Here is a 12,239-nt window from a genome sequence, read left to right as displayed (position 1 = left end):
GTGCCTGAGGGGTGCGGGAGGGTGCCTGAGGGGTGCGGGAGGGTGCCTGAGGGGTGCGGGAGGGTGTGCCTCGGGGCGCGGTGGTGCGCCTGAGGTGCGCTCGGCCTGCGCAGGTGGAGCGCGAGATCGCCCTGCATAGCTGCCTTCGCCACCGCAACATTGTGGCCTTCCACGGGCACTTTGCCGACCGGGACCACGTGTACATGGTGTTGGAGTACTGCAGCCGCCAGGTGCCCCGGGGTGGGCACGGGGGTCCTTGTCCGCAGCCTGTGGCCACTCCTGCGTGCCTCTGTATTACCTGTTTCTCCCCAGCCCACTCCTGCCCATCTGCGTGGGCCCTTAAGGCACCTGCCCGCTCAGGCCCTCTTGAGTCACTGCTGTGCGTGGTGCCCAGTATCTTGGGCACAGGCCCGTGTCATGCCCGTCTGTGGTGACCTGGCCTCGCTTGTCTCTACTCAGGCTCCTCTGGGCACAAACAGCTCGCCTGTGCTCACGAGGGCCCTTCGGCGTCCAGTCCTGCCCTCCCGTGGCCCGGCTGAACTTAGCTGTGCCTTCGCTCACCCCCTGAAGTCACTTTGCCCACTTCAGAACCTCCGGCTCGCCTGTGCCAGGCATGCACCCACTTCCTATTCCCCTCTGAACCAAGCCCGACTGCCCCTTCTCAAACTCACCTGTGGCCACTGGCCCATCTCACGGTCAGCCATGCTCACCTCAGTCCAGCTGAAGTTTGGTCCTCCCGGGCTGGCCCTGTAGTCCCTATGCCACCTGGGCTCAGCTCACCTGTGTTGTCTGCCGCCGGCCACCTGCAGTCGCTGGCCCACGTGCTGGAGGCCCGGCAGACCCTGACGGAGCCTGAAGTCCGCTACTACCTTCGGGGCCTGGTCAGCGGCCTGCGCTACCTGCACCAGCGGCGGATCGTGCACAGGGACCTGAAGCTCAGTGAGCACCAGGGAAGGGGTGGGGGGCGCCTCTCGCTTCTGCCTCACACCAGGCCCCTCCCTGGCAGGCAACTTCTTCCTGAACAAGAACATGGAGGTGAAGATTGGAGACTTGGGGCTGGCCGCCAGAGTGGGCCCAGGGGGCCGCTGCCAAAGGTGAGGCCACGCCCGCTGGGTCGTCTCTCCGGCAGCGGGGCACAGGCTGGCCCGGAGTCCAGGAGGTCAGCCTTCCTGAATGCCCGTTACCCCTCCCAGAGTGCTCTGCGGTACCCCGAACTTCCTGGCCCCCGAGGTGGTCTCCAGGAACGGACACTCCTGCCAGTCTGACATCTGGGCTCTGGGCTGCATCATGTGAGCGGCACCCAAGGGCCCTTGGCCTGGCAGGAGGGCAGGACTTCCCAGGCGGGGCCGGGTACAGCAGGTGGGAACTGGTAGGTAAGGACAGGTGTACAGCGTCTGGGCAGAGACTGACAGGGACCGGGCAGGCGAGCACATACGTGACAGGTACCAACGGGAGTGTGCAGGTGTGGGGTCGGCGGAAACGCTTCCGGGTATGGCCAGGGCATGTGTGGCGTGTCAGTGCGAGTCAGTGCGAGGGAGGGCAGGTGCGGGCAGGTGTGGACAGGTGGCAAGTGCACAGGCAGGTCAGCACATGAGCGGAACCGGCGTGAATAAGCCAGAATCGGGTCGAGGTGTGCAGGTGTGTTCAGGTGTAGCCCAGGTGCAGGCAGGTGTAACGATGGGTGCTGGTGTCCTCCGAGCAGGCGGGGATGGGTAGGCAGGAACAGATGCAGGTCAGGGCTGGGTGGGGGAGCACGGAGCAGGGGTGTGGGGCGGCTCTGGTCAGTGTGTGCCAACCCGGGCCTCCGAGGAGTGAGCAGGTCCCCACCCACCTAGGTACCTGGTGCTAACTGGTGCGCCCCCCTTCGTGGGGGCCCCCCTGTCCGAGATGTACCAGAACATCCGTGAAGGCCGCTACCCTGAGCCTGCCCACCTGTCGCCCCATGCACGCCGCCTCATCGCCCGCCTGCTGGCGCCGGACCCCGCCCAGCGGCCCAGCCTGGACCACCTGCTGCAGGATGACTTCTTCACGCAGGTGTGTGGGGTCGGCATCCCGCCAGCTGAGGCCCCCCGCACCCCGCGCCCCGCCTCCTGGCAGGCGCTGAAGCCGATGCCCGTTCCGAAGGGCTTCACTCCAGACCGGCTGCCGCCCCACTCCTGCCACAGCCCGCCCGTCTTCGCCGCCTGCCCGTCTCTGGGCAGGCTCTTCCGGAGGGCGGGCCAGCTGCTGCTGAGCCAGTGCCGGCCGCCCTGTGAGTAGCCACCTGCCGCGCCCGCCTGCTTCCACCTGCCTGGCACCTGCTGTACTTCCCACCTGCTCTGCTCTCCGTGCCCCCGCGTGGGGCTGGGCTCTGGCCCTCCAAAGCCCCCGTGCCTCCTCAGGCCCCTTCACCCCGAGCGAGGCCTCGGGTCCAGGAGAAGATGGTCCCGACTCTGGCTCCATGGAGTTGGGTGATGAGGTGAGAATGTGGGGTGGGGGGTGGGAGGACACATGGAGGGCACCCCTCGGTCCCGCCAAAATCTCCTTGAGCCCCTGAAGAAGCCTCCAGGGCCCCAGGCGGGATCCTTCCCTCCGGCATCAGCCTGACTCATGGGGCTGGGCCCACCCCTCCGATGCCAGCTCTGCCCTGCGCTCCCCAAGGGCTGGCCTCGGGCCAGGTGGCCCTACCCACCACTCCTTCACCCTCGCATTTATTAAGTGCCTACTGTGTGCCTTTGAGATGGCCAGGGCTGCAGTCCAAGGGGAAACCAGGTCTTCGAGTGCTTGCTAGGCTGGGCGGAGGGAGAAGCCAGGGTCTCGGGAGGGGGAGGCCTCTCCAGGGTGCCGGGGCCACTGTCCACCGGCTGCTGTCTTCCAGGCCTCCCATTCAGAGAGTGGGGCCCCGAACCCCGAGGTCCCCGTCCACCTGCTCTCCCAAGGGACCCTCCGGAGCGGCCTGCTGGGTGAGCGGCCCCTCCCCCTAGGCCGGGGCTGTGGCTGGAGGGGGCTGGGGGGCTCTGGTGCCTTCCGGAGTCTTGATCCATCTTCTGGCCTTTCCTACCTATAAAGTGTGAACAAGGTCGGGAATCCTGGGTTTAAAAATGGGATTTCCCCAGAGGTGGGAGTTGGGGTGGGGCTGCTGGAGGGGCCCGGGCTGTCTGGCCTCCTCCACCTCCCACAGAGCTCTGTCTCCCAGGGCCCGAGGGGAGCGCAAGGCCGGAGGTGGAGGCCGCCATCAGGAACCTGCAGCTATGCCTGACGCCTGGTCCCCCGGGTAGGCGCCCAGGTGGCCGAGGGCCCCCTTCCGCCCACTTCCCGAGACCAGTGCCCGTCCTGCCCTCTGCTTCCGCCAGCCCCGACTCGGCCGACCCTGGCTGGGGGCTGCCCCCGGGGGACTTCCCGGGAGCTGTCACTTCCCCTTCGCTCCTGTCACCTCAGCTTCGCCCAGCCATGCAGCCACGGCCCCGCCTTGGGCCTGTCTGCCGTCCGCGGCAGCGGGAGCCAGCCCACCGGCGCTGTGATCAGTGGCCATCGCCTGTGCTTTGCTGAGTTGCAGATCTTTGCACCCATCACTCAGCAGTCCCCCCGCCCCTGGGGCACCCCAGATTTTCTACCAATGCCGTCTTTTTCTCTGCCAGGAGCTGGTCCACGACTCCACATGACATTCAGCATTTTATTTTTCAGTACAAAACTTTTAAAAAGATTTTTATTTATTTATGCATACAGGAGCTGGGGTACAGGCCAGAGGTGGGGGTGGGGGGTGAGAGGACTCACCAGAGTCGGAGCGGGGAGCAGAACAGGCAGATGGATGAAGTCCACCGCTGAGGGCAGCAGCGGGGAGACAGGTGGGGTCTGCTGCGCCCTGGGGGTCCCTCCCTGGCCAGGGGTCGAACTCAGGCCACAGGGGCTGGGGACAGCTTGATGGCGCTGAGACTTAGCCCCTGCGCCACCAGGGAGGCCCCACAAAGCTTTTTTTAATGAAATAAAGCAAAGTCTTATTTCATTAGGCTTAACTTTGGGGAGTTAAGTGATTCAGAATTGTCTCTAGGGGCAGCATGTGACCCCACGACCCCTGGATCCCCAAAAGACAAGACTTGGTTTTTCCTTCCTCTGACTGTTCTCTACGTAGCTTTCCCTGATCCTCCTCCCTGGCACCCCTGGGGCCCCCAACTCATCTCATCTCTGTGCCCAGTCACAGAGGACCCCGGGGAAGAGCAGCGGCCCATTCTCTGGGCCCCCAAGTGGGTGGATTATTCCAGCAAGTATGGCTTTGGCTACCAGCTGTCAGACGGAGGCAGCGGCGTCCTTCTCCGGGATGGCACCCACATGGCCCTGCGCCCCCCGGAGAGGTAAGTCCTGGGGCTCCCGTCCCTCCCCATTCAGCCTCCAGGGGTTTACTCAGCACCTCCTCTGCACGCCTATAGGCTCCTACTGCCTGGTGGGGGGAAATATTGCTAAACAAAGGAATGGCTAAGTAGACGCCAGGGCATGGAGCAGGTGTGACGCGAGACGGAGCAGGTGGAAGGCAGCTCTGGCCGCATGATTGTGGAGGGGCTTTATGAAGAAGCTGTGACTGGAAGGAGCCCACAGGGAACAGCGTTTGGTGCCTAGGGACCAGCACCGCAAAGTCTCAAGGTGGTGGGCTCGAAGCACAGGGAGGATGCGAGATTGGGGTTGGGTGTGGACGAGCAGGAGTGATACAGGGACCGGCGGTGAGGTGGGAAGGACTGAAGTAGTCGGGAGCGTAATGGCGGTGAGCTGGGGCGCTGGCGGGGGGACGAGGGGGCTGGGACCTGGGCAGAGTCTGTTGGTGGGGGGAACGGGGATACGGCCAGAGGGCGGTTTGAGGGCCAGTCTGGATGTCGGTAGACACGCCAAGGGACTGCTCATGTTCTGGAGTTCAGGGGAAGCTCTGGGGTGCGGATATAGGGAGGGGTCAGCCGCAGCTGGTCTCCCAAGCCCCAGTCCAAGGGGGTGCGGCTGGGTGAGGAGGCGCCAGCTGAGGCCCCGTGGCCCCACTGCCCTGTGCTTGCCTCAGCCAAGTCTGCTACGCGCCGGCCCGGGGGAGCCTGCACACGTTTGCCCTGAGGGATGTGCCCGGCCCGCTGGGCACCAAGCTGGCTGTCCTGCGGCTCTTCGCCAGCTACATGCAGCAGCGTCTACGAGAGGTGAGCGGACGGGTGCTGGGCTGAGCAGGCCTGGTGTCCGGCCGGGGCCTGCTGACCGGTGTGCCCACAGGAGGGGCACCTGGCCGCGCCGGCCCCCCCCGCGGGCCCCGGCCTCTGCCTGCTGCGCTACCTGGTGTCAGAGCAGGCCCTGCTGCTGCTCTTCAGTGATGGCACGGTGCAGGTGAGCACACGCCCGCTGTCCTGCTGCGAGCTTCCGGGGAGGGGGAGCTGGGAAGCGGTTGCCCCCACCCCCCCGGGCAGGGCTGACTCCTAAGGACAAAACACGTCCACATGAGGTAAAACAGAATGAGGGGTCCCAGTCAGGCGGCTCCAGTCAGTAGCCTCGTCCGTCGTCACGGGCCGTCATCCGTGGCCTCTCCCGGCTCGCAGCCCTCGCCCGTCCCGCACGGCTTCCGCGGCAGGCGCGTCCAGGACTCCGGCCGGGGCGTTTGCACTTGTGTAAAGGTGCCGGTTACAGCTCCTCTGTGTCCAAGCCCGCGGTGGTGTCTGCCTCGGCTGGCCCTGGCCCGTGCTGGGCCCCAGCGGCCAGTCCCTGACGGCCCGGGGGCAGCGCTCCGGGAGGGGGCTGCGGGTGGGCGGCGGGGCCTCCCTCTGGCCCAGGCTCCGTCCGGGCAGCGGGTGTAGACCTCCCCGCGAGCCCAGGTGGGGGCTCAGGCGCCGGCCTTCTCCCAGGGCAGCGTGGACCCCCCCCCACCTCAGGCTCTCCTCCCTGGGCAGGTCAGCTTCAGCGCAGACCGGGCCCAGCTGGTGCTGCGTGGGGGCGGCCGAGGGCTGCAGCTCACCTTCTGGGAAGGGGGCCGGCCGGGCCGCTCCCACCCTGCGGGCGTCTCCCGAGGCCACCGCCAGGCTGCAGCCGCCCGCCGCCACCTTCGTCACGCCCTGTGCATGCTGTACAGCGCCTAGCGCTAAGGCCGCTGGGCCTCGGCTCCCGAGGGGCGCCCCGGCTGGGGCGCGGGGAGCGTGGCCTCCTGGTGGCTTTGCACCCAGATTCTGATGGGCTTTGTGCTTTTTTCATTAAATGGAACTTGACTGTAGCCTGCCATCAGCCTCTCTTTGGGGGGTCAGGGGAGATGAGCAAGGAGGGGCGTTCAAGCCGGGTGTGCATCTGGGGGTTGCTCCTCATAGGTGGGTCACAGAAATTAGTGGGGTTCTTCCAGGACAAAAATCTAAAATAGATAGCACTGACTTAAAGGCTGAGGCGCCGGGAGTGGGGGAGGGGCCTGTTGCCTAACTTGAAGGCCGAATGTGGAACCAGCAGCTCCGGGGTGTGCAGAATGGGTGGATACATGCAAGCAGCTGTAAGAAAGAGATGAACTTGGGCCTCGCTGGTGGCACAACAGGTTAAAGCGCAGCACTGTGAGTCTGTCCACGGCCGCTGCAGCACAAGTTCGATCCCCGGCCGGGGAGTGACCCCCAGGGCGCAGCAGACCCCTCCTGTGTCCCGCTGCTCCCCTCAGCAGTGGATTTCAGTGGATCTACCTGTTCTGCTCCCCACTCTGCCTCTGGTGGATCCTCTCACACCCCCACCTCTGGCCTGCACCCCAGTTCTGTGTACATAAATACATAAATATCTTTAAAAAAGAAAACAAAAGGGATGAATTCGGAAACAACAGGAATCAGAAGAGTCACGAATCTGAGGCTCCCAGGATCTGAGTCTGGCGGGGCAGTGGCTCCCGCGGGAAGCAGGAGGGCTGAGGCGGTGCACCTGTGCCGGGCAGCTGCCTGGAGGGCAGGTGAGCGCCCGCCCGCGCCCGTGTTCCTGGCGCTGAGCCCAGCTGCCCGGGGCGGGAGGCCCAGGCCCATCCTGTCTCTGGGCTGCTTTGCTGATGTCCACCTGGGAAGGGGACACTGGTCTTCTGGGGTCCCTGGTAGAAGCGAGAGTGCTCTGACACCCGAAGACTGCTGTGTGGAAGATCGGGGTCCACCAGATGGGGGAGCGGTCGTCCTCAGGTGACAGTCAAGAACCTGAGACCAGAGAGGCTGTGCTGCGGGCGGGGACGGCGGTGGGGGGTGGGGTGGGCACGAGGCCAGAATGAGGCGCTCGGGCAGCAGCTGTGACCCTGAGGGAACTGGGCTCTGCCCCGATGGCCAGTGCAGCGGGCGACCGTTAAGTTGGACGCCTGACCGGGCCTCTGGGGAGGGGGGCGGTTTGCGCAGGGCAGGGGACGCTGAGGGCCTCTAACAGGGAATCACCCTTCACCCCAGCCCAGCACCTTCATTCCCAGTGTGGGGCTCCTGGGCTGTGCTTGGGGGGAGGCAGGGAGCCTGGGGTCCTGCAGGTCACTGTGTGAAGGCCGCTTCAGTGTCCCTGAGTCACTGCTGGGAATGCATCTTTTGTGGCTTAAGACATAGGGGTGTCTTTAAGAATGTTCCCCCAAAATATGTCATAAATATGTACAAGACAAGCTCACGGAAATGTGCACAAATGGGTACTTGTTGATATTACATGATCATTAATTTTAAAGTATGTATCATTATTGCTATTATTACGTAGTGCTGTGCTTTAACCCAGTGCACCGTCAGGGAGGGCCCTAAATTATTGTTTTAAATTTATTTTATTTATTTATGCACAAGAACTAGAGTGAAGGCCAGAGGCATGTGTCTGTGTGACAGAGAGAGAGAGAGGACTCACCAGAGACAGACTGGGGAGCAGAACAGGCAGGTCAACTGGAGTCCATTGCTGAGGGGAGCAGCAGGGAGACAGGAGAGGTCTGCTGCACCCCATGGGCCAGGGATCGAACTTGTGCTGCAGTGGCTGTGGAGAGCTTCCTAGTGGTGAGACTCAACCCCTTGCGCCACCACGGAGGCCCCATAATGCTTAAACCCTAAAGGCAGTTTCCTTTAGAATCAAGGAAGAAAAACAAGGAAAACAAAAATGACACCCCGGGGTGTGGGGGCTTCTGTGCCCACAGCACCTTGCACACGTGAGCCCTAAATGTCCCTGTGAGTGTCCTTCTACCGAGGCACAGTGCTGCCCACCGGGACCGTGGTGGCTGGAGGCAGGACTCTTGTTCAGGAGTCCTGGCCACCCTGCCGCCACCCTGTGCCGGGTGCCCGCCACAGGCAGGCCAGCACCCAGAGGGCTGTGCCACGCCCGCCCCAGTATCCACCAAGATCCCAGCCCGGGGTTCCCTCTGGGCCCTTCTCCAGTCACTACTTCCAGCCCATTCTACCAGCTGCATGCTGTGTCTGTGTCAATCTGACAGCCAAAACGAGGTTCCCTGGGGTCACCGCCTCCTGCCTCCTGTCCCTGTCCCTTTAGGGCGGTCCTGGGCTTTCCTGTCCTATAGCTTCTTTTTTCCTGTTCACGGAGGCTCCGCAGGGAAGAATCCAGCCACCAGCAGTCCCCGCCTGTCCCTCCTCGGGGTGCCAATGGAGGTCCCCCGCCTGTGTGTTACAGATCTGCCTGCTACTTTCACCCGAGGGTCTGGGAAGCGCTGTCATAGGGGCGGGGCAGGGAGACGATGGATGCCGGGGCTGTCACAAGCACACAGCCTTGAGTGGCCGCACGCGGGAAGAAAGACTTCTGGCAAAATGGAAGCAGCACAGGAGATTCCCCAGGGACCGGGAGAAGGGGTGTGAGTGGGAGAGCCAGCAGAGGGAGCAGGCAAATGCCAATGCCTGTCATTCCTTTGTCATTAAAGCAAGTCACTAAGGGCCTCCCCGTGGGCCACCGCAGCACTGTGAAGCCCTCAGCAGCCGCTGCAGCACGAGTTCGATCCCTGCCAGGGAGTGACCCCGGGGCGCAGCAGACCCCTCCCGTCTCCTGCCTGCTCCCCTCAGCAGTGTACTTCATTGATCTGCCTGTTCTGCTCCCTGCTCTGTCTCTGGGGAGTCCTCTTCCCCCTCCCCCCAAGCCTCTGGCCTGTACCCCAATTCTTGTATGCATAAATAAATAAATAAAGAGTCGGGGTGCCATCTACAGTGCCGCCATCAAGTGATGAATGAGCACACACAGGACCATCACTGGCCTTCAGAGGAGAGGAGGAAGCTGACTCTCACACCCAGGGGGAGGCCCTGAGCACGCCACTGGGGGCGAGAAGCCAGACACACGAGGCCACATACTGCAAGTCCACCGGCGAGAAACGTCCAGCAAATGCGCAGCCAGAGAGTGGGTCGTGGTGCCAGGGGCCAGGGAGGGGACGTGAGTGACCGCTGGGGACAGGTTCCCAGTGGGGTGCTGGGGAAGTTCTGGAACCCAACAGGGGCGGCCAGACATGCTCGAGCCATGCAGGCACGTGAATTTCACTTAGTTCAGAGAGGAGGAGGCTGCAGGCGAGGCTCCCTACGGGCAGCGGGGGGTGAGGCTCCCTCCGGGGAGCGGGGGTGTGGGTAAGGACTCCTCGGGCCCCTCCCCTCGTCCTCTCTCAGCCTTTGCTTTAGCTTTAATCCCAGCAGGCTCTCCGGCGTGTGACTGAAGTGTCCCTGGCTCAGGCTAAGCCCAGCAAACCCAGGAAATCAGCCGGGGGTGATTCCCACTAGACTAGCCTAAGTTCTGGGGTGAAGAACATGGGGCAGTGGGGTACATGCCCTCCCCCAGTTTCCTGGCAGTAGGGGGTATGGTGTTCCTGAAAATGGAGGAATGGGTGCTCACACCTGCCACCATCCTTACTAGGTATTCCATGAAAACGCAGTATTTTGTGTAAAGCTGTGGTGGGCAACAGCCATCTCCTCAGGCCCGCACCTGGCGCAGACCCTCTCTGTGGGCAGGGCTGCATGTAACCCATGGCCGCGACAGCCTGTGACTTCTGAGAGCTATAAAATACAGGGTCTCCACCCCCTCGTGTTGGAATTCACTCTACCTGACCCAGACCTTCAGACACTGCCAACCCAGCTGACATCTTAGCTGTGACTTGGTGAGGGACCCCAAGCCAAATTCTGAAATCCTGGCCCATCAGACCTATGATAAAGTGTTTATTGCTGTCTTAAGTTTGGGGGTGATTTTTTTTTAAAGATTCATTTTATTTATTTGTGCATGCATATATGTGAACTGGCACTGGCCAGAGGTGCAGGAAGTGAGAGGATGCACCAGAGACAGAGTGGGGAGCAGAACAGGCAAATCGACAAGGTACACTGCTGAGGGGAGCAGCGGGGAGACAGGAGAGGTCTGCCGCACCCTGAGGATCTGTCCCTGGCTGGGGATCGAACTTGTGCTGCACTGGCTGCTCACAGTTTGATAGTGCTGAGATTTAACCCCTGCAACAGCAGGGAGGCCCGAGTTTGGGGGTGATTTTGTTACCCAGCAAAAGCTAACTAATACACATATCCGGGCATTCCAGGGACCCAGACTGATTTCTGCCTAGAATATTCGTTTCTGGGGAGAAAAAGACAAAACATGCTCAGTGTGTATAACTGTGTATCGTGCAGAACGACCTACCTAGAGTGTTTATTTCCATCTTCTTGTGGGCGTAAGAGCAGCACCAATCTGTGAGAATCGCCCACGCCCTGAGCCCACGACGGTGGTTTATTAAAAATAACCAACCACAGAATACATTAATTTTGTAACCTCCCAGGCCGATTCTTATTTCTAGGTATAAGAACTTCAAGAGGTGGCAAAGCGCCCACACCGCCCTCACACTGAAAGTTTCTGGAATCTTCTTCAGCGAGGTAACTGTGGGACTCCGGAAATAAAATTACTAGTCTCCGTTTTTGGGTTGCCTACAAGGGTTGGCGCTTCAAGATGATAATGAATCCAGACCTGGTCAGAACTTTACTTTTTTTTTTTTCGTTTGAGGAAATCACCGACGGCATATTAAACTTGAAGAACGAGGGAAAACTCAGCTTTGCTCAATTCTCCCTTGTTCTCCACAATCTGAAGCCTGAGTCCTACCCAGCCTCTGGACCACTTTTTCATTGGCTTGTGGGAGCACGTGACATGATGCCTCCTCCAATCACCAGCAAGCAAGGTGGGGCCGGAGGCTGCATCCCAGTGGGTGCTGCCATGGCAACCGCGTGTGCAGGCGCAAGGCTTTTTAGGGCCCAGGTCACGGCTGGGGCGTCTCTTTGCTCTAAAGCTCGCCTCTGGCTGGTGAGCTGGCAGCTTTGTTATCTTTCCAGACGAGGAAACTGAGGTTTTTCTCAAACTGTAAGTTGCTAGGTGAAAAGAGAGGTGGCAATAGTTAGCTCAACCATTCCTTGAAAAGGGAAGTTTTAAATCCTGATGACTCCAGGGAATTATGCTGAGCAAAATAAATCAGTGTCCAGGGTGATGTGCTGAAAATTCTGTTTCGCTAATATTTGTGAATGACAACACTGTAGAAATGGAGCACAGGGGAACCTCCGTGGTGCTGCAAGGGGTTAAGTCTCAGCACTCTGAAGCTATCAGCAACCACAGGAGTTCCACCCCAGGCCAGGGAGTGACCCCCATGGCACAGCAGACCTCTCCTGTCTTGTCCGCTGCTCCCCTCAGCAGTGCATTTCGTCCATCTGCCTGTTCTGCTCCCCACTCTGTCTCTGGTGAATCCTCTCACCCCCTGCACCTCTGGCTTGCACCCCAGTTCTTGCATGCATAAGTAAGTAAACAAATATTTAAAAAAGAAAAATGGTGCACAGAATGGTTGCCGTGGATAAGGGGTTGGGTGGCCTTGAGGGTGGGCACTTGGGATGCCCAGGGTGGTTGGTGGGTGTGGTGGGTACATGGACTAACCAGCTGAGTCAAGCGCAAGTGAAGAAATGGGAGGTGCAACCACTGTACACGTCCACAGTCCTCCTACATACTGACAGTCCCTTGCAGTGGAGACCTGTGGGGCGAAGGGGTGCGGTCGTGGGGTCTCTCGGGTTGCTGCTTCCCACCACAGGTGCGTCTACAGTGGTCTTCATTTTAAAATCCAATTTAAAAATCTGTTTATTATTTGTTATGCAACCTTTTCTCCCTCCACTTCCAGAAATTTCTCATTTCCCCAAACTGATCTGATTCAATGAACACTGCCTCTCACCCGCTCTGCCAGTCCCTGGCACCCACACTTACCTCCTGTCCCTGGGGCTGGGACTCCTCAGGGCCCCACGTGAACAAGGCAGCTATTCCCTTAACCTAGCTAGACAGAGTGGGGAGCAGAACAGGCAAATCGACAA

General features: G+C 60.9%; 1 protein-coding gene across 1 annotated transcript in view; it reads left to right on the top strand.

Moving 5' to 3' along the window:
* PLK5 (polo-like kinase 5) overlaps positions 1-6,071 on the top strand; it is a 14,361-nt gene extending 8,290 nt beyond the window's left edge. Inside the window, 13 exon segments of the mRNA XM_012729426.1 lie at positions 114-230; positions 810-939; positions 1,007-1,094; positions 1,194-1,289; positions 1,836-2,034; positions 2,125-2,251; positions 2,382-2,458; positions 2,858-2,942; positions 3,176-3,253; positions 4,172-4,284; positions 4,287-4,328; positions 5,218-5,328; positions 5,886-6,071. Of these exon segments, the coding sequence (XP_012584880.1) occupies positions 114-230; positions 810-939; positions 1,007-1,094; positions 1,194-1,289; positions 1,836-2,034; positions 2,125-2,251; positions 2,382-2,458; positions 2,858-2,942; positions 3,176-3,253; positions 4,172-4,284; positions 4,287-4,328; positions 5,218-5,328; positions 5,886-6,071 (1,449 nt within the window).
* The last annotated feature ends 6,168 nt before the right edge of the window (positions 6,072-12,239 follow it).

The sequence above is a fragment of the Condylura cristata genome, unplaced genomic scaffold (assembly GCF_000260355.1).
Source record: "Condylura cristata isolate star-nosed mole 26May11 unplaced genomic scaffold, ConCri1.0 scaffold00025, whole genome shotgun sequence".
NCBI classification, from domain to species: domain Eukaryota; kingdom Metazoa; phylum Chordata; class Mammalia; order Eulipotyphla; family Talpidae; genus Condylura; species Condylura cristata.
Note: the sequence above shows the minus strand (reverse complement) of the source record. Positions and strands in the feature narration are given on the sequence as shown.